General features: G+C 46.8%; 1 protein-coding gene across 3 annotated transcripts; it reads left to right on the forward strand.

The window, feature by feature from the left end:
- Nucleotides 1-1,492: 1,492 nt before the first annotated feature.
- DUSP13B (dual specificity phosphatase 13B) lies at nt 1,493-12,091 on the forward strand. Of its 3 annotated transcripts, none has more exons than XM_013960217.2 (4): nt 1,493-1,791; nt 7,718-7,923; nt 9,100-9,320; nt 10,951-12,091. In XM_013960217.2, the coding sequence occupies exons 2-4, from the start codon at nt 7,766-7,768 to the stop codon at nt 11,175-11,177; spliced, it is 606 nt and encodes a 201-aa protein (XP_013815671.2). In that variant the 5' UTR covers nt 1,493-1,791; nt 7,718-7,765; the 3' UTR covers nt 11,178-12,091. The 3 variants fall into 3 exon arrangements, with proteins under 3 accessions (XP_013815671.2, XP_013815673.2, XP_013815672.2); XM_013960219.2 differs by lacking the exon at nt 1,493-1,791 and adding an exon at nt 4,817-4,907; XM_013960218.2 differs by lacking the exon at nt 1,493-1,791 and adding an exon at nt 4,964-5,088.
- Nucleotides 12,092-20,387: the final 8,296 nt, after the last annotated feature.

Consider the following 20,387-nt stretch of genomic DNA (forward strand, 5'->3'; position numbering starts at 1 on the left):
CACGCTCCTGGGAGCCGCAGGGCTGGTGCCGTGCTGGAGGCGCTTCCTCCTCCGCTTCGGCCACGCAAAGCCACAGGAAGAAAGAGCATCAGAGGAGCAGCAGCATAACGCCTGACAATATTAAGGGGGAAAACCGAACAAAATCTTGCTGGCACGTAGCGGCCTTGCCTGACAGACTGCAAGACTCGGATGGCCCCAGCGTGGGAGCTGGGGGCAGCGCTGCGCTGCCCAAGCTGCTTCCCACAAGCCAGCAAAGGCAGGACAAGCTCCCTGGTGATCCTGGGCCGAGGCTTCCTGCAGGCCAGCGAGGCGTCCCCCGGCCCCTGCTACGCGGCGGCACGGAGAGGGGCTGCACGCCCCGCTTTACCCTCTGCTGGGCAGCTCGCCGCTGGCTTTCGCTCTCATTTACCCACCGCCCCAATACCAGAGAGAAGTAACAGGAAAACCAGCCCTCCCTTTCATTTCTCTTTCTAGACCCACGGCTCTAGATCTAAGGTCTCCCCTTAGCTGTTCTTGTGCATCTCATCTGTGACCAACTTCTTCGTGACAAACTACCAGCCTATTTAAGAAATAACTTAATCAAAAAACAAATCATGACTTTAAAATCAACAATTAAAACGTTAAAGAAAAAACATCGACTCTCCTTCAACAAAGCTGACTGTCCCTGGAAAGGTCTGTGAGATGTCTGAAAAGCTTAAGTGCCAAAACTGATCTTCTACTGTAGAGTTTTGAAGTCTTTTCAGTCTTGATTCCACTGCAAAGAGTTTGTGTTAACTTTATAAAAAGGGCCCTTTCTCATATGTACCCTTTCAAGCAAGGTAAGGAAAAGAGAGCACTTTACTGCTTACATTAAAGGTGCAGGGAGAGGCAACTCAAAAATACCACTGCCAAATGACTGAGGAATATCAAAAACCTTTTACTTGTGCCTTCAAATATTCTGAAAGCCTGCAAGCTTGACAGCATTGTCAATTTTATATTGACAGCAGCAATCAGACAAAAATCAGTTGAGGAGTAAATCAAGGAGAAGGAAAAAAAAACCTTTAATCCATGGTCACACCGATCCATACTGCCTGCAGAAGGGCAAGTGCTTTGGAGCCCTTTTAAAAGCAATATATTAACATCCTTGTTTGTCTTTCCCGATGCTTGCAAGGCATTTTTTTTCCCTCTCACAGTCTGGTCTCTTCGACATCGTTGGTGTCAGAACTGCCCATAGCTTATCGCTATCGACAGCCTGCGACACCGATGAAATCTCAGCGCAGCTCTGGCTGTGACAGTCCTCGCTGAACCCTTACCGATACCAAGGTCACTTTGGCTTTCTTGCTCTCGCGGGAGCCCCGCTGCCCTCAGCGTTACGGGGCGCCCAGGGACGCTCTCTGCCTGCGCACACCACGGCCCCAGCCTCCGAGCTCCCTCACCGTCGTCACGCCAGAGGAGCGCCAAGCTTCCACTCTCAGAAGCAGTTAGCTGCTCGGCGATTTTGTGCTCTCCCAAATATAGCATGCGGCACAGCTCTGACCGCTAGTGGCAGGACCTGAAACTACGGCTATTTTAATTCGGGGAGAAGCAAGGATGTAGCCGAGACGTGTCAAGAGGGACAGCAGCCTGGGGGTTCCGATGCTGGCGGGGTGCCCGGCTGGGAGAGGGGTGCCCCGCAGAGAACGCGCGCAGCCAGTCTCCCGCGGGGCTGGCGGACCCGCAGCCGAGCCGGCAGCTGCGGTGGGCGCCTGCGGAGGGCAGCGCTGCCTTGCTGGGCATGGTGCGGCCAATAGCTCAGAGAGGCCAGCGGCTAAGGTAACGCTTCTTTTTCCCCTTTGAACCCGAAAGCTGCAGACTGCAAAGCTGTCGTCCTGCTGCGGCTACGGCCTGCCACTGCCGGCGGTGCCGGCTCCCCGCGTTTCCGCCCCCTTGCCTTCAGAGCACCGTCCCTGGGGTCCGGCTGCCGCGGGGAGCCACCCGCGCGAGAGCCAGCGTGGGGGCCTCGCTGGGGCCTCCCGCGTCCCCCGGGAGCGCGTCTCGGCCGAGCTGGCTGCAGGCCTCAACCGGGGCCCGCCAAAACCCAGGGAGAAATAAATCCCCTTGCCCTTGCTGGATGCAGAAATGGAGGGTCACGGCCCGGAGCGACGCTCCTGGCGAGCGCGAAGCCCCGCGCAGGGAGACCGGGCGAGCAGCCGATCCCACCCGCGGCGCCTGGGTGCGCCCGCGAGCCGAGCCAGGGGCTGCTCCCCGCTCTCGCCCCACGCCACGGTGAGAGAGGAGGCTGTGCTTTCCAGAGCCCTCCACCTGGCTTCTTGCCCAGGTAGTAAATTCTCTTAAAAAATGAACCAAACAGAGCTTTCATTGTACATTCTGCTTTTCTCTTCACTCCAGAATAGTGGGAATGGCATTAATGCAGCGCTGCACTGCCCGCATACCCGCGCTGAGGCGGAGGGACTGATCCTGCTTCCCATTACCCCGGGGCACTGCCTCTGGTGAGGCAGAGCAGGGTTAGAGCAGAGAGCAGGAGCAATGAACTTCTGCTGTTCCCTGCTGTTTGAGTGTGGGCAAAATAAAAGGCCATAATATATGATTCAGTCAGCCAAGAAAGCAATATTGCTCTGCCATGTGCACGGTCTACACCGAGACGAGTCCAGGATCTCATTTCAAAATTCCCATTGGTGCCTCATTTAAACCATCAGCCATAACCTGCATCTCATTTCCAATACCACTTGGTATTAGCGCTGCAGTGAACTGCTGGTGAGAGAGTCTAATTCCTGCAAACAAGCCCCTGTAGGCTTGCAAGGAAAACAGAGAGTTCCCCTCTCAGTTGCCTGCTAGGTTCCCATCTGGCTGTTTTAACTTTGCTATTGCTTTTAAATGTGCCTGTTTCTGCACACAAGGCTTTCAGCTCCACCTCCAGAGACTCCTGAGCTCTGTGAGCATCGGATTCTGGCCAAAACGTAGAGACACAGATTGGGTCTTCTTAACAACAACAAAAAAAAGATCGGATTTCACATTACAGTATCTGAAAGATTAATTCCACTTACTTACATGACCATTTCCCTGTGAACCACACTTCTTTCCATCTGGATTTTTCCATCAGGAGGACAAAGAGCCATAGTGTTAAGCACTACCTAAGAGAAAACAACAAGCAGTGTAAAAGATGAGTGCAGAGATGCTTACTCAGAAAAAAAAAAGAGAAGGAAAAATGGGGCAGAAAGTAATTATTTCAAACACATCAAGAGGCTTTTTTGTTTGTTTTTCAAGTGAATTATGTTCTGATCTCATGCTTTGGTATTCTAAACCATTTAGTTCTTTGGGTTTTGTTTCAGGGATTTTAGGATATTTGGCTGCAAGAGCTCTCTATATCATGTTATTGTTATTTAGTGTTTGTGTTATTGCAGTAACCACAGGTCCAGCCCAAATCAGTGCCCTGCTGTGACTGAGGCTATGAACAATCTAATTTAAGATCTTGAAAGACACCTGTCCCCATCTGGGCTATCTTGATAACCACAAGTGGATCTGTGCCAGCTAGGAAAGTGCTAGCAAAGGGGGTAGATGAAAGACGATCTGGTGGTTATGGCATTACTTTGGGCCCTACTAATGCTTTGCCACAGCCTCCTCTTGGGACTTCTGACGGTTGTTTAATGTCTCTACAGTTGCGTTCTGCCTCTAGGAGGCATGGTAACAACCCATGGCAAAATGGCAAGAGGCCTTCCCCGTGTTGCAGAAATGAGAGCTAGGGCTCTGTGAGTAAGTGGCTGCTCGGTTAGTTTGTGTTCATTTTTAGTTAAACAAAACATGTTTTTCTCAACCAGGAACAAACTACTTCATCTTGTTTTCATATTTTAAAAGGTTTTATGCAATGTTAAAGTAAAATTCCAAAACAAAAGTAATTTTGGCAAGAAAAAATGGAAATGGTCATTTTTTTGGAAATGCCAAAATGAACAGTTTCAAGCCCACAATACTGGAACGTTTGCTTTCTTTTTCAGAAGAGTTTTCTTTAACTGGAGTCTGCCAATGCAACACAAATCTGTGAAATGCTTTAGACAATTCAAATCAGTGGGGGTTGTGGGGTTTTGTCTTTTCTTTGCCAGAAAAAATCTTCAGTAGAAAATGGCAATTGTTTCTAGTGCAGAAAAAAGAAAATCCTGGCAGACTGTGCAGACTCAAGTGGCAGGATAATATCAGAGCGTGCAAATGTCTCAGCGAGGCTGTTATTGCAGACAAGGTCCTGGACTGACCAAGTCCCTTGGGAACAGCACCCAGCTGCCCCCTCCCTTGGCTACCATGGCGAAGTCGGCCGCTGTCTTTCCTGGGGCTCCTGCAGCTCAGCAGTGCCGCGTACCTGCACCCGTGCTAGCATATGCCCCTGAGGTAGGGGAGACTCTTGTGCCTGTCAGGGAGATCCCAAGCAGCACAGGGCAGATGTGGAGCCCAGCCGGCCCTGGCCCTTCGGGGTGCGCCCCCGCGCTCTGGGCGTTTGGGCACCAATGCCGAGCAGTGGAACGGTCACAGGCGTTCACCGCCTTGCGGTCTCCCCACGAAGTGAGCAGGTTAATCCATCTGCATTGCACGTGCAGTCTCTTCCAAGTCTCAAATGTCTCCTGCAGGTAGAAGGTCTTCTAAAAAAAATTAAAAAAAAGGAGAGAGAAAGAAAGAATCGAATGAGATGGTCTTTAAGTACTCACAGACTACAGTTTAGGAAGAAAAGTAATCCTCCCTAACTTGCATGGGCTAGATCTCTGCAGAAACCGTTAGTGACCTTATAAGACAGAATTTCTTTTCCAATTACAGGGCATCCTACCACCCTACAGCTGCTGACTGTTTCCAACTGGAGCAGCTTCTGTGAGCCACCCAGAGGGGCAAGCTTTGAGAAACGTAATCAGTGGCAGCACTTTTGCTAACTTTGCAGTATCTTAAAGAAGAAGGTGAGGGAAAGTCCCTGGTCTTCAATTAAAAAAAATTCATATTACTTTCCTCATTAGTCCAATCATCTGGTATAGTTATTTCCAAGCTTACCCTGAAGGCCCTGCAGAGTAATTCAATTCCAAGGCCAGCACAGCACAGAACAGAGCGCTGCGTTTGGGAGGAGTTATGCTTCATGTTGAGGTGAGGAGCTCACTTGTCTGGCATTAGTCATGTGAAGCAAATGATGTTGACACACTTTTGGGGAAGAGCATTGCGGTATGAAAGGGAGCTCTGTTGCACCTCACTGTACCTCACTGGCTGCGAAGGCTGCAGTCACCCGCTCGCTTTCACCGGCACCAAACGACTCAGTTCCTCGAGGCCGCGAGAGCCTCCCCAAAGTCAGGCCTTGAAGAAGAGGCCTGGCAAGGAAATCTCTTTCCCCCTCTAGCACAGATTATTATTATTGTAACAAGCTCACAGACGACAAGGGAACTTTAAAACGATGGGGGCTAGAGCAACTGCAAGTTTAGCACCCATCTGCTTATCTTCACGACTTCAGCTTTTAAACATCTGCAGCAATTGAGAGTCATCCACACCGCTTGAAGATTAGCCTGTGGTCTTATGAACCTCCTGGAGTAGAACCTGTATTATCTTTTTCTTGATTTCCTTTTACTGCTTCAACTTAATGTTCTGTATCAGTGAAAGTACAAACAGGTCATCATAAAGATGCTGGCAGTAGCTTTTGAGCACAGTGCATGACTTTTGCAAGGCAGTAAAACTTGCTGGGCAATGCGCAATATCCTTTTCTGTGCTATTCTTCATGTTAATCTGTGCTGGGATTGCACAATGTACTCCTTTACCATCAGTCTTGGTGTTACAGGCCTTGAAAAATTTGTAGTATTCCTGTATTCCTTCTCTGCTTCCCTGAGTTATTCATATGCAGTTCCTTTTTCTTCATCATTAAAAGTGAGCTTTTTTTCCCTTTCTTCCATCATTTTTATTGTGCTTTTCATATTTTGCTTATTAAGTAGTTACCCTAGGGACACTTTCTTTTTATTGGAATGTACAAAAAGCTATAACTGCTCTTAACATTTGTGGGGACGAGGAGAGAGAGGGGAGCAGGGGAAGCACGTCCGAGCTGAGGTCACAGAAGTATATGTGGTATATTCAGTAGTATGCCTTGCCTCATCTATACTTCTTTTTCCATAAGCAACAAGACATCCTCCCTGGATTTTTGTTTATGCTCCAAATCAGCCTACACTGTTTAAAATGTACCTGGATGTTCAGACAAAGTTGTTGTTGTTGCTTTAGGAGCAATATCTGTGTTGCTGTTGTTGCTGTGGAGCAGTGGACAGACTGGGTGACTTCTAACAGTCCCTTCTGGGCTTGTTTTCCAGCACTGCTAAGTGAATACCAAAACACTAGATTTAGGCTTTCAGGTACTAGAATGAGAGCTGAGGTCACGTAACCTTTTGCAGAATAAATGCAGGCCACTCTGCTTTGCGAAGACTTCTGCTGCGTATCCCACATTCACCACGGCTCTAAAACCAGCAACCAACCAAACAAGACCCATCCACTTTCTCTGGAGGCAAGAACAGCAGTTCAGGATAATGAGATCTTATTGGCATGAGAAATGCTGCTGAAGTCTAAGAGGCGGGACTAGTTGGATATCTGAACTCTTGCTCTTAATAGAGTTTTGCTTCAGGCTGGCCTGAGCTTCCTGGGTCTAAAAAAGAGCAGGTTATTCTTTTACAGGCCATTCAGATCTATTAGAGACCCACTGAATAAGGAGTGAACACGCAAGATTTTTGCATTAATAACAGCAAACAACGTTGCAAAAGGGACGCACACACTGAACTGTATAATCTGTGAGGGAGCAAAACAGTCTTGGACAGGATTCTCAACAAGCCAACAGAGCCCGAACTTTCAGCTCTAAAATTTTCCAAAATTTAGCTCCTTTTTTTGTACATCCCAGGTACCTAAGTACCCTGCACTTCAGATGAGAGAGCTGGCCTCTCTCTAGAGGCAAATAGCTATCACATTTTTTTATACAAAGTGGAACAGCTCCCAGAGGAGAGACTGAGACAGGCAGGTATACCAGTATAGCTGAGTGTTCAGTGGTATTTGCCTGAGATACAGAAAAACATGGTTCAACTTCTCTTTGGTTTTGTTTATATACACATATATGTACACATGCCTCTGAAAATACTTCTGTAATTATACATGTAGGTATACATATGTGTACACATGTATAAATGTATTTGTATAATTGAAAGAAAATTTACATACATACATTTTATATATGTATACACACTCACACTATATGTTATATACACTTACCAAAATTTCCCCCTTGGCCCTAAAAGCCTTGTGAGCATAAGTAAGTCCAATGATTCATTATTTCAAAAACTTTCGGTTTTAACTAATAGGAAGCAAAGTGTACACAAACACTTCAGCTACTCTCCGACATAAAGTGCTAGAGCTTTCCTGTATTACACTCATTAGCACTACAGTAATACAAATAATAACTGCATCTATGAAACTCAGTCATTGCCACATTTGAGTGGCACAGGACTTTCTTTTTCAACACTGTTACTTGACAAGAAATTAAATCATACCATCTTATGCTGCTGCTTTCTCAGGGAATGAATTACATGCCTGTAGAGTCATAGCAGAGTCAGTCCTGCTCTCTGGATGCTTTTAGCAACACCTGCAGGCCCTACTGCACACACTAGTTATAAAAACGTAATGCTATTTGGAGGGTAATGAACAGGACTGCTTTCTAGGGAATATTATTTCTGTATGAAAATTTCCTCTTAATTCATTTCAGAAAAGCTGTCTCTGATATAACCTGAGCACGTGCAAGAGAGGAGCAAGAATGCCTCACACCAGGGACTGCTCTGAGCCGAGCAGTGAAGGCGACCGAGCTTCCTACGAGACGCCAGCACTAGCAGACCTCCAGCGGCTCTTCTGGTTCAGAGGAGGGTCTGATAATCATGTGGACCAAGTCTGGCCAAATATTTACCTGGGAGATGCGTAAGAACATATGGTGTATTATTAAGCTGTTACCGGTCCGGGGGAGGTGGAGGAAGGGGTGCGGTGCAGGGAAGAGCAGCTGTTGGGTCTATAGGAAAGTTTTTGCAACACTGGTTTCCAAAACTGATAACACAAGGAGTTTGGATGTCAGGAAAAACACGACGGACAAAAGTGTAACTAACTCATAGTATATCTGAGCTGGGTTTCCATGAACCACAGTGGATTTTAGTAGGGTAAGAATTATCTGTATGCAAGACAAAAGTGCTTAAAGGACCCACCTGAAACTGGTGGCAACTGTGATCGGCGCTGTGCGCTGAGAAGCATCATCTGCCCTGAGAACTGTGCTCGAAGGCAGGCAGGCAAAGACGCAGTAGCCCTCGCGTTCAAATAGGACTGACAGGATCAAAAGCCAGTTTGAGGAGGACTCAAATTATACAGCAGGGATTTTGCCAATCCAGATTCAACTCTCCTTCAAAGTAAGACTGTAAAACTGAAAATATCAAACAGGGATTTTCATGCAAATGCCTTACACTTGTGACTGCTTCCATTTATTTCCTTCTCCTTCTGTCTGGATCACTGCAGATTATGTAGCTCATCAGCTGGGCAGAACAACAGCTCTTTTTTCCCAACTTCTCCTCCTTATGAATACACCACTTAAGGATCACAGTTTTTTGGAATAATTTGAGTCCCAGTTTAGGGCTGGAAGGGGGAGAACCTGGCTGGTGAGCATGATGCAGCCACTTCATATCAGAACCAGGAATGAGCCCAAGGAAAAATAGTGAGAAACAGTTTGGAAGTGCTGCGTCTGTGTGGGTTCTCGCCCTTGCAACCCATGCACAGTGTGAGTGAGAGATTAGCCACAGGACTTGTTAAACAGATACTTAAAAGAAAATCTTGACCGCTCTATAGTCAGCCATGTTCCCAGGGATTAACTGCGGGGAGGCAATTGCCTAACTAACAGTATTTTACAGGCAAGTCTATGCTCATGCTGCTCTCTGTAACACCGTAGCGCATTTTTCATTTGCAAAGTGCTATGGGCATCTTAAAATTTTCTACTTTGCAATGAAGCTGCAATTCCTGTATCCATCCCTAGTGGGAGCAGGCATCACCTGTGAACTATGCTATTTTAATGCAGAATGTTGGCAGTGTTGCTGACTAACCCTTCATGTCTTTCAGGTGGGCTGCTAGGAATAAAACTACGCTTCAAAGCCTCAACATTACTCATATCCTTAATGCAGCAGATGGGCCATATAGCATCAATACAGGAGCCAAATATTACAATGACTTACAAATAGAGTACTACGGAATAGAAGCATTTGATGATCCTTCCTTTGATTTAAGCATCTTCTTCTATGATGCTGCCCATTTCATAGGCAAAGCCTTGAACACTTCAGGAGGTAAGATGGAGGCAGAGAGAAGTTTTGGGAGGAAGTTTCAACATGAGCCAAATGGCTTCACCTTGTATTAACCAGGCAGACAGTAAAGCTCAGGTTCAGCATAACATTTAATAAAGCACATGCAGAACCACGGCAGGGAGGACAGAGAAGGGCACCGCAGGGGAGGCAGCATTGGCCAAGCCAGGTCGCTGGGAGGTGGGGATGGGAGGCTGCCCCAAAGCCAGCAAGGGCCAACTCTAAGGGCAGAGGGAGAGGGAAGGGGAGAAATGTGGCCCTGCAGGTGCTCCTTGACACGTCTGTCCTGCAGGAATTACCTGCTGCCAAAATTCGTACGTCCCCCTGCCCGCTCACTTGCGCCCTCATGTTGGCAGGGGCTCCAGCCCAGAGATCTGCCCCAGGGACCATGCAGCAGCTCTGCTCTGGCTCTTGATGGCTTCGATGGGGGCAGAGGCACTTGAGCACTAGCTTAAATGCTTTACATGCTTAAGTGCTTCGCAGAATTGGAGCTTTATTCAGACTGCCTATTAAGCTAGAGAAGCAGCACAAGTTAATGAACTAAGTCAAAAATGACGAGTCTGACCCACAGCCTGCTGAATTTTTGTCAGTAGAGTTTGGATTATGGCCTGGTTATCATAATTTCCATTTGTTCCAGAGTTTGCTCCGACTCTGACTGGCTGTGAGAGCTTGCTGCTTTCACTGGAGTGCTTTATCAAAACCCTAGTTATAGTTCTCACTGGGCTGCTGAGATACAGTAAATTATGAGCCCATTTTCACAGGCAGGCTGTCCTGCGGAGTTTATGGGACTTGTCCATAATCACAGTCAGGACTGGGCCAAAATTTTCTGCCAAAACTGTTTTTCACAGCAAATTACATTGATAAGTTTAGTCACAAAAAGCTTCTCCTCCCACAGAAAATTTCAACTATTTTAATCTGAAATCAAATACCTGAGAAGTTTGGGCAAGAATTTAATTTCTTCAATTTGGGAGCAGACTAACCAGTCTGAAGTTCTTCTGCCCCCCTCTCTGTTATGGTGAGAGCTCCTAACTGCACTAGACCTCTCCCACAGTATAACAGCCAGCGTATCCTTCAGTGCACTGCTTTTTCAACCCCAAAAGCATCCTGGGAGCTACCCAGCCTGTAGATTGATAATGAAAGCAAGAGGCTCTTCAACTTCATATGACATTTCGCTAACAGTTTTTTGAAAAATACATCAGCGTTTGAATGTATACTCTCCTTCCTCAAACCAACCAAGCAAATCTCCATAGCACTCTTTAAACTTTACATGGAAGAAAATCTCCATCACTGAATAGCCTTAGTCAGAGGGAGCATATTCATAATTTCCTGTATGTAACTTTAGACCTTCTTTATATAGCTAATGTATCCTCACGATAACCTATATTAGTAGCTTTCTTCTCATTGCTAACTATTTTTCAGAGGCCAAAGTTGGATGCATGAGATCAGCATGAGTACCACCTCGCTTGAGGTCTAAGGCACGGTCTTATGATAACTGTCCATGGAAAACTGAGTATCCACTAATTGTCACAGTCATTTTGCCAACTCAGTTCTAGCAGTTTTGGTCCTCCCTGTGTCCCTCTCAGTAGAAAGCTGACTCTGTCTCTTCTTTTTGCAGGTAAAGTGTTCGTTCATTGTGCCATGGGGGTAAGCCGCTCTGCATCTTTAGTGCTTGCCTTTTTAATGATCCGTGAAAATATGACACTTGTGGATGCTCTGAAAACAGTGAGTTCTCACAGAGACATCTGCCCAAATTCAGGGTTCCTCAGCCAGCTCCGAGACTTGGACATTAAATTAAACGAAGAGAGGAAAGGAACCAGAGAATCTGCTAGCAAGGCATCATAAGAGAGTGTTGCTAAAAGAGACAGGACAAAATGTTATCTGAGTTTCCTGTATCTCTCTTAAATGAATTACATTTGCAAACTAAGGATGTAAGTTTAAGATACACTAGACTACATGTTACTACTAAAAGTACATTTTACTTGATCTTTCCATTTTGCAAAGCCAATCTCAATTATACTTATAATTGGTTGTATATTGTATCCCTCACTCTCCACCTTAAAACATTGCTCTCTGTGGGTAAAAAAGATATCAGGTTCCACTTCGGAAATAGCTGTGTTTCAGCAACGAGTGAAGCTCATATCAGTTTATGAAGTGTTAGGCTATTTGGGGTGAAAGATGTCATATTATTTATGCTACAATAATGCTTAGAAGTTCTCTTATGAATCAGGGCCTCCATTTGCTCTCCGTATCTAAAATGCTTTGTATTTTGAGACTTGAATCTGGCACTAGTTAGGTCTTGCTTTTACAATTGGTGGAGCCCCTGAGTTGGGGGTAAGAGGCTGTTTAGAGGTAGAGCAGCTGGGAAACAACACAAACCACTCTTCAAGAAATGATTCCTGTTCTAATTATAGTATTTTCCCTTTGACTGTTTATCAGATAGTTATTTGTTTGGAGGTTTTGAGGGGGGGGGGGTTGTTTGTTTGTTTTTTTGCTCCATGAAAATACCTCTGTTTGAGAGGACACTCAATTATTGCTCCTCTATCCCAGTAAAAATCATCTAGGAGATGCAGAGGAAAACACTTCTGAAGAGGAAGGTGGGTTCTCAGCTGAGGCTCCAAACAGATATACAGGCAATGGGAGTGGGTGCAGGAAAGCATTTGACAACAAAATTCAAGGGTTCCCAAATCTGCCTGACAGTTCAACATTATAAAACTTGTGATTTTCTTTCTCAAAAATAAAGGTCATTGGTGTCGCAACATCATGTTCTGCGGCATTTGCTTTTGTGAGGAGGCTCAAGTGAAAACTGAAGGGATGCAGGAATGGCAAGGGAAGTGCTGACAGGCGTGAGACTTTCATCTTTGTGTCTCTGGGCCACCATAGGAGCACTCAATAGCTACTGTCATCTGACAGATCAGTGCTGCCTGGAAACTATGTGGAGCACATCTGGCTCTCCGTTCCCAGCAGACAAGTATTCCCAGCACAAAGCCAGCTTGGGGATGGCAGCGATTTGCGGTCCTGGTGCCAGACTTGGGAATGCAAAGGCATGAATGCTCCCCACCATGGCTAGCTGGCTGTCCAAGAACAGAGGAGCAGCAAGCAAAAACACACATCTGCAAGGCAGATTTCTGCCTTGGGACAGACAACTCGGCACCCTTTATAACTCTCCTGGGCTACAGCCACATCTGCTGGGTGTGTCACGCAATAGGAGCAAGGGCATGGAGTAGAGCAGTCAATACCAAGCACCTGACCCTCACACCATGGCATTTCAAAGGTCTTTACTTAGACTAACTAATCCTTTGGACCAAACATCTGTGAGCAGCCCTAGAGTACATCTTTGCTCTCTTTTTCTACATAAGAAAACCTGTTTGTGAGCTCTCGGGTTGCTCTATGAGGCGACCCAATGCACAGCAAATAGCAGCAATCAGGCAGTTCACCCCAAAAGTACACTCAGACACAAATCAAAATGCTAACATATACTCACACCTCAATAACATTTAACTCAACAAACTTGCTTCAATCTGCAGAACAAGTGAAAAAACATAGAGGCAGATTAGGCTGTGGAGTCACCCCCAGTCCTCAATACAAGAAGCACGTTTTCTTACGCTTCATATCTATAGGAAAACTCTCCTTGCCTTCGGCGGCAGCAGCAGGACTGAGTCCGGCCATGCATTTCGGCAGCTACATGCACTGCGCTAAAGAAGACACGTGCGCCGCAAGGCAGGATGTGCTGTGTCTGGGGCAGATGCAGCGCGGGGGTCGCTGCGGGGCTGCTCGACACGCCGAGCCACCAGCGGCGTGGGCCACGCTCCTTGCCTCGGCACCTGTGACTGAAACGCATTTTGTGCAATAAAAACTCACCGCATTTATAAGCTGCTGCTTGGCGCAACTGGAAAAAATCTGTGTACAACTCTAACGTCAAGTATTTTAAAGGTAGAAGAATAGAAGAATATATGGACTATGCTGCACCCGCGGCGATTTAACCGGTTGCCCCGCAGCGCGGGCCGGGGGTGCGCGCCGCCCCCCCAGCGGCGGTGCCGCCCCCGCGCCGCCAGGTGGCGCCGCGAGCCCGGGCCGCGGCGGCGGGAGCGCTGCGGGGCCGCGGGTCTCCAGCGACGCGCGGGTCCGGCGCGGGTCCCGACCCCACGGACACGCGGGTCCGGGAACGACCCCGACCCCCCAGGCACGCGGGTCCGGGGCGGGTCCCGACCCCCCAGACACGCGGGTCCGGGGACGACCCCGACCCCACGGACACGCGGGTCCGGGGCGGACCAGGGCACCCCCCACGGCGCCGGCCGGGTCTCATCCCTTTGCACCACCTGACGATTGGTCTCTGTCAACACGCCGTGTCCCGCCACTGCTGCCCTCCAGCTCCTCTCTCTGGCTGATGCTTGCAGGTCCAAAGAGGGTAGGGAATTATGGTTTATAATTAACACAATTAAAAATAGACATTGAATAAACTCAACACAGAGAGGCCAGGAATCCGTTGTGCAACTGGCACGTTAGGAGGAAGCGAAGTGGCATTGCTCAAACAAAGGTAATCCAAGACACCGCAGCGCCGGAGCTTCGCCTACCAGGCAAGTACTTTTAAGCTTGTTTACAAATGAACCCCCAGCAAACTCAATACATGCACCGAGCAGCATGAACTGAGCCACAGCCAGGTCCACCAGCGGTGAGACAACTGCCGTGCTAGGCCATATTATTGTCTCTGTTGTCAGAAACTCTTAAGATTTGTGAAAAGCTAGTTTGCTTTTCAGCTGGATTCCCAGGGAAAGGAGCTCTCACTGAAAAAAATGCTTAAAGTTGAGTGGTGTTGGTTTTTTTTAATACTACTCCAGCTTGTATTTGAATTTCTTAAAGATCTGTCTATAAGGTAATAGTCATGAAACAATGTATAAGGGTTTTCTTCTCCTCAGCTGATGTTTACAAGAGTCTTTCTTGGGATGAGAGAAACTGGCCAACCAGTTACACTGGGGAAAATGTGAAACAGGCTGTGAATAAAGTGCTGAGCAGCGCAAAAACAAAACCTGGGGAAAAAAAATTAAGAAGTTTGGGGGGGGGGGTTGCTTTGTCTCTACTAACTCTTTATAGCATAGGACTCCTTTGCATTATTTATAACTAGGATAGAATTTTGAGACAGAAATGGGATTTTTAATATCAACAGCCTTCCTCAGAACATTTTTATTGAGAAAGTATGTTCGTATGGCTGTGGAAGCCATTGGGATGCTTGGAGTAAAAGAGCACAGAAAGAGAAGACTGGGTTAAATTAATTCCTACTAAATACCTACCAGCAGACTCACTGTCTATATGGGGAGCTGGAGACAGAACTGTACCAGCGTAAAAAGGATACTGTGTCTATTTATAGCATTGCCTTCAACGCAGTAGGAATTCAAAGGAAAACTCCAACTCAGCACACAGTCTTCTCATCATCTGCTTCTGTCAAGATTAAATCAGGGCTGAGCTCATTCCCTGCCCCTGCGAATCCCTGCAAGGAAGAGTCTCTTCCTTTCTGTGAGGGGCTACAGATCAGCTCAGCGCTCATGTGGCTGGGGCTCCTGGGGTCCCCGCGCAGACAAAGGCCAGGACTGACCCCTACCTCATCCCTCTCAGTTGCCGATGAAGGGGGAGGAGAAGGGCCCAGCAATTTAGCGATGAGGACTCAAAGCGTTTCACCTGCCCTGCAGCCCTCTCCCCCTTCTCCCTACACCGGCTTCTCTGGGGCACTCGCAAGCAAAAGAGCGGCACAGTGCCCATGTGCACCCCGTCTCAGCAGGGAGGAGAGGAGGACATGCTCCTGGCCACCCATCATGTCACCTACCCGGATGAGACCCTTACTCTACAGCCCCGCTTGCTGACACCCTGGGGCAGTCCATCCCTGGGAGGGAATGGGGCGCAGTAGATGTGTGGGGCACGTATTTGTCTGCTTAAACAGTCCCTGATGTTATTAAGAGTAGAAATGAGAGTAGCCCTGAAAAATGTATTTGAAAAAGCCTGCCCACCTCTCTAAAAATGAGGCTCCTGAAGCTCCTCAGCTGCACTCTTCTTTCAGCATCATGGTGCCTCAGATCTTTCCCCCACATCTTCCACCTTCCAGCTTCTCTTTCATATGAGCTGCAGTTTTCTTCTTCACAAAGCACTATCTGCTGTACACTTTCGGTGCCCCTCCTTTGTTATTCTGTTGTCAAGCTATCTGCAAGGTGGGGAGCAGAAGTTGCAGGACTTGGCACTGCCTTTGAGGTACAGGTAATTATTATGTGCATCTGTTATTGTGGTTGCTGCCTTAACAGGTGGAAAACATGCTGTTCTCTGATAGATTTGCAGCACTCTGCGTTCCTACCTTGTCTTTTCTCCAAAGCCAGTCATGTGGTGTTCCTAAAATAATAAACACAGCCTCACTGCTGCCACAAAACCCCTGGTAAATATATTTTTATGGGAATGAAATATTAAAGGATTTGAACAGTTATTCACTGAAAGCAAAATATGAGCAGTAAGGTTGAGTAAAGATTCAAAGGCTGGTTTGCTTCTCTTCCCTGGGGTACATCCAGCCAGTACTGCTTGCACTTTGGAGACGGATAGTGGGGAATTACTTAACCCAAAATGATGGAAACAATTCAGGCTATAATAATATAGTATGAGAGTTTCTCACATTACATCTATTCCCCATACTGCTGGCTATATTCTGCCCTCAGATTCACAAGCACAACTCTCATTGGATTCTGGAGGAACTGTATTTGAAGACAAAATGCACTTCATTGTCTTTCTGAAATCTCTCTATGGTTTAGTTGCTAAATCCTGAGCTCAAGCATTGAGAACAAAGCTTGTTTAAACATTTCCTAGTGTCTGTCCGTGTGAGATTCCCATCTGCTGAGTTTTATTTTGAATGTCATCTTCCTACTTTCCCTGAAAACACAAAGCAGAAACACACGTTTCCTCTGCCCTAGACTGCAGGAATCACCAAAATTCCCAGCAGGTTCTCTCACAAAATACAATGGATCCAAGTCTGTCTAAAAATGCTGCAAACCCTTTGTGGAGTAGAGAGGGAGGAGACCAGAAATGTGGGCCAAGTTTCTGAGTGTTATGAACCCCCCTGCCCCCAAAGGGACTCCATATCCTGTTTCCTCTCTCCCAAAAATTTCACCTGGCTTTGGGTTTCATTAGGAGAAATATACTTTGCTCCAGTTCCAGACTCTGCGTCTTCAGTTCGCGCTTCCTGCTGACACTGCAGAGAGCGCAAGGGCCATGAAAGTTGAGACTGACCTGGGGGCTTTAAATTTACTCCAATAGCAGAGCAAATTAAATAGAGAGCACATTAAGCAGGTTGGGAGATTGTTGTTGACCAACAAATCTTCATTAAGTTCCCGAGCCAACCTGTGCTGCACCTCTGATGAAACTGATTACCGTGTCTCCTTCCTCGCTTCAACTATTTGTTCACCAGGCTTACAACAAATTCAAACTTGTTTTAAGTCTAATTAGAAATAAGATACACCATTCATCCACCTTGCCCCATGCCTGCACCCAGCTTGCAGGTGTCAGTACATCATTCAAATAGACCAAACTCTACTCTCTTCACCACCAGTTATCTACTGTCCTGGTTTTTGCTAGCTCTTTTATTCACTGCCAGCATCTCATGGTGGCTTTGTTCATTGCTCTACGGTGACTTTCTTGGTTAACAGTTTGCATTGCCAAGGACAAGGTCTGAGATCAGTCCCTGGCACTGCTCTCCAGACCTTTCTGCTGAGCCCACCCTCCAAAGCCACCAGGATGAACTCGCACAACTTGTGCCTCCCTGCAGGGAAGCCTGTGCCCAGCGTAACTGCAGCTTTGACAGGATTAGAGCAAAGTCCTTATCTGGCCTCTGTGACTGAAGGGAGGCTACGGCGACTGGGGCCTTTGACACCCTTCCCTGCAAACCCCTCCTGAAAAGACTGCCCCACAGGTAAAACTCAGGTGCCAAGCTACTCTGCTGTATGGGTTTTAAAAACATCCTGCCCCATTTAGACCAAACTTAGAGAGGTAACCCCAGGGGAGGGAGTACAGGGGAAAGCGAGGGGAATTAAACAGCAGTGCTGAGAGGTACATGACTATCACATCAATAACACGCATGCACAGCAGGATCTGCTCACCCCAGCGTAAGTTGAGAAACAGTTATAAGGTATTTCTCCTCTAAATATAAGGTCAGAAACAAAAGGTATGCCCAGATAACGGGAACACCATGAATAAGGGAGTTAGTCTTCAGTGTCATTCTTTGCCTGATAATGTTCATAGTGGCCAAACTACATGTTGGCCATGGAGACTGGCTGTACCCCGTATAGTGTGTCTTTCCTCTCAGACAACACTTGGAAAATGTGGACAGGACTCAGCCTTTTTTGCACCAAAGAGAAGGCCTCAATTATTTATGCAATTTATGGGTTTAGGCAGCATCACCTCAGCACCCAAGCTGTCAGTATTTCCCAACACCTGGGCACTGCAGGGCAACAGCCCCTTTGAAAGCTGGGGAAGGGAAGACTGAAAAATGCAACCAAACCAGCTGCCTTCTAATGGGAGCTGTGTTATTTTTGTGCTGATGGTGAATTGGTTTCCAGCTCTAGAAAAAAATGAGTTCTGTTCTTCCTGTACCAGGTGATCTGTGACATTTTGGATCACATACTTTTAACTGCTAGTTGTTTTAGAAATATGGTAAGAATTAACCTAAAGGAAGAATGATTAGAAATACCTGTAATCCCAAGAGCTAACACAACTGCTGGGAAAAACTAGACCTCAAATCAGCTGTGCTACAGAATCTGACGAGTTCCTATTTTTTCCCCTTCAACAGAATTAGTAGTGAGATTTTACAATGAGAAGAAAACAATTTGCTTAGGTGACTTGGGATTTCACCTCCTTCCACACAGATGAGCCAGCAAGTCTCAGCTCTGTTCAGTCTCAGTCAGACCTCTGTACTAACTTCATTTATTGTTTCTAGTTCTCAAATAGTGTATTACGTTATACCCCAAAGGGCCTGATTAGAACTGGCCAGTATTTTAATGATTTATGAGGGGTATCTGGGACTGAACGGGTAGCATACGTGTTGTGTCACTGCTATAGGAGGAGCCTTTATTGATCCATACCAGTGTGCTCCAAGACAAGAGCGTGTCAAATTCCAATAAGCTTTAATTCACAAACCTGATTTGACAGGTGGCCAGGCTTGCACTGGGACTGACCATAGTTCTTATGGTGGGAATAAAAGAAAACAGCTGGATCGCTTCTAGCCATTGCATTATGAGAGGATTTCCATTCCTTTCCCCTGTTCTATTTCTATCTTGCAGTGGTTAAGGAGGTGTTTATCTTTCCTCGTTCTTCAGCCAGAAACCTGGGTGACTGGAGCTTGCTGTCAGTTCTGTAGCTTATCTTTCTGCCAGAAGATACTGGTGGGAAATACAGGCTACTGGAACTAGCCTTGCAAGCCTGAGTCCTGCCATGCATATCACATTGCTAGAAAGACTCAAATCAGAGAGGTTGATGTAGGAGAAGGATGAAAAAGCACTTAGAAAGCTGGTGCAATTATTTCTAATCTATGATGTCACTGTGTTTAATAAAGGCTCATATTGTTTTTTAGGGAGAAGGACTTTGCAAGCACCGAAAGGAGGGTATCAGGAGCCCCAGGTGGAGTACAAGGTTTCCATGCTTAGGGGTGTCCCTTGATTTTACGCATTCTGAGCGCCAAAGGCAAAATCAGCACAAAGCATTCCAAGAAAATCTCATCCCCCAGCATCATTTTTGGAAGGAAAACCAGTAGGCGGCCAAACTTGACCATGGCTTTCACTTCAGAATTTAAGCTGCCATTAGCTCACTAAAGGGGGCCACAGCTTTTGACCCAAATTGAACCTGAGAATGACTCTTCACTCAGGTTCAGCTGTCACTACAAGTGTTTGGCAGCACTCTGCCCTGAATTTCCTCCCAGCTCAGACCTGTGCAGAGATGTAGAGAAAACATCCAACTTCTCTTTACCATCTCCACTTGTACAGTGGGAAGAGCAGTGTTTTCCTCACAGGCTAACTAACAACTATAAAATGCATCCAGTGCTCAAGAAACGCTGATGAACCACAGCCACCTACCTCCTACTGCATCCCATCTTCCTTCCTAGCAGGTTCTTAAGTCCTCCTGCTATTTAAAGTGTAGAGATACATGTCTCTGCTCTCCTGTAGATGGGTAGCACAAAGCTACCTTGGTGGTTCTGGTGGAGACCGAAGGACAAGAACCAGGGGCAGGTAAGCAGTCAACGCCCCCAAACAGAACAGACCTCCCCTCCCCCCCCCAAAAGCAATACATTATTTTTAAGATAGAAGAACATACCAGAGCTAGTCATGGAGAGAAGGGCTTCACATTGTGCCATCTTTTCTGTTAAGTTCTGGGGGCAGGAACTGTTCATTTGTAAGCAATGGGATTCTTCCACTTCTAAAGCCTGATGTTGCTGGTGCTGGGCTGAAACATACTGCTCTATTAGTTATCATTATGGCAGGCTCGTTTACCTTCAGATGTGGCCTGGCAAACTCTGGCAGGGACACAAAATGCCCGCCTGAGGGACTGCATTACACCTGGGCTTCTGTGCAATGCATGGCATGTGAAATCCTTAGCCTCTGAACAGTTATTGCTGAAGCAATAAATAAATGTGACTGCCTCAGACCATTTGGGGTACCAGAGGTGACCTGGGAAAATTAGATTAATTAGATTAAGACTATGCAAGAGGGAGTAAACCTGAAGACGAGTAAAATAATGGCTGAGGGATTGGAAAGAGCGTTCAAGTGACATTTTGCTCTTCTTTAATCAAGCTAGAAGTAGTGTGCCCAGCAACCCGTGCGTGGCCTTCTCTGTTGTGTCCAGCTGGAGGTGAGATGCCCGGATTGACGGTCCTTACAAACTAGACAGTGTGTGAAGCCATGTAGTAGCAGAGCTGCTTGGCAGTGATGGTTTCACCCCAAACACCCGCAGCGAGGGAGCGCGACAATTTACACTGCAGTGTGTAGTGCTAACAGGCCTAACAGGCTCTGGCTCCCACGCAGCAACGGTGCTGAGGCTGAA

The sequence above is a fragment of the Apteryx mantelli genome, chromosome 7 (assembly GCF_036417845.1).
Source record: "Apteryx mantelli isolate bAptMan1 chromosome 7, bAptMan1.hap1, whole genome shotgun sequence".
Taxonomy (NCBI): Eukaryota; Metazoa; Chordata; class Aves; order Apterygiformes; family Apterygidae; genus Apteryx; species Apteryx mantelli.

What these genes read in the sequence shown, in the direction of transcription:
- DUSP13B (XM_013960217.2), top strand. Translation starts at nt 7,766, where the DNA reads ATGCCTCACACCAGGGACTGCTCTGAGCCGAGCAGTGAAGGCGACCGA. An exon ending in AATATTTACCTGGGAGATGC is followed by an intron (nt 7,924 to 9,099) that starts GTAAGAACATAT and finishes CATGTCTTTCAG; the next exon opens with GTGGGCTGCTAGGAATAAAA. An exon ending in AGCCTTGAACACTTCAGGAG is followed by an intron (nt 9,321 to 10,950) that starts GTAAGATGGAGG and finishes TTCTTTTTGCAG; the next exon opens with GTAAAGTGTTCGTTCATTGT.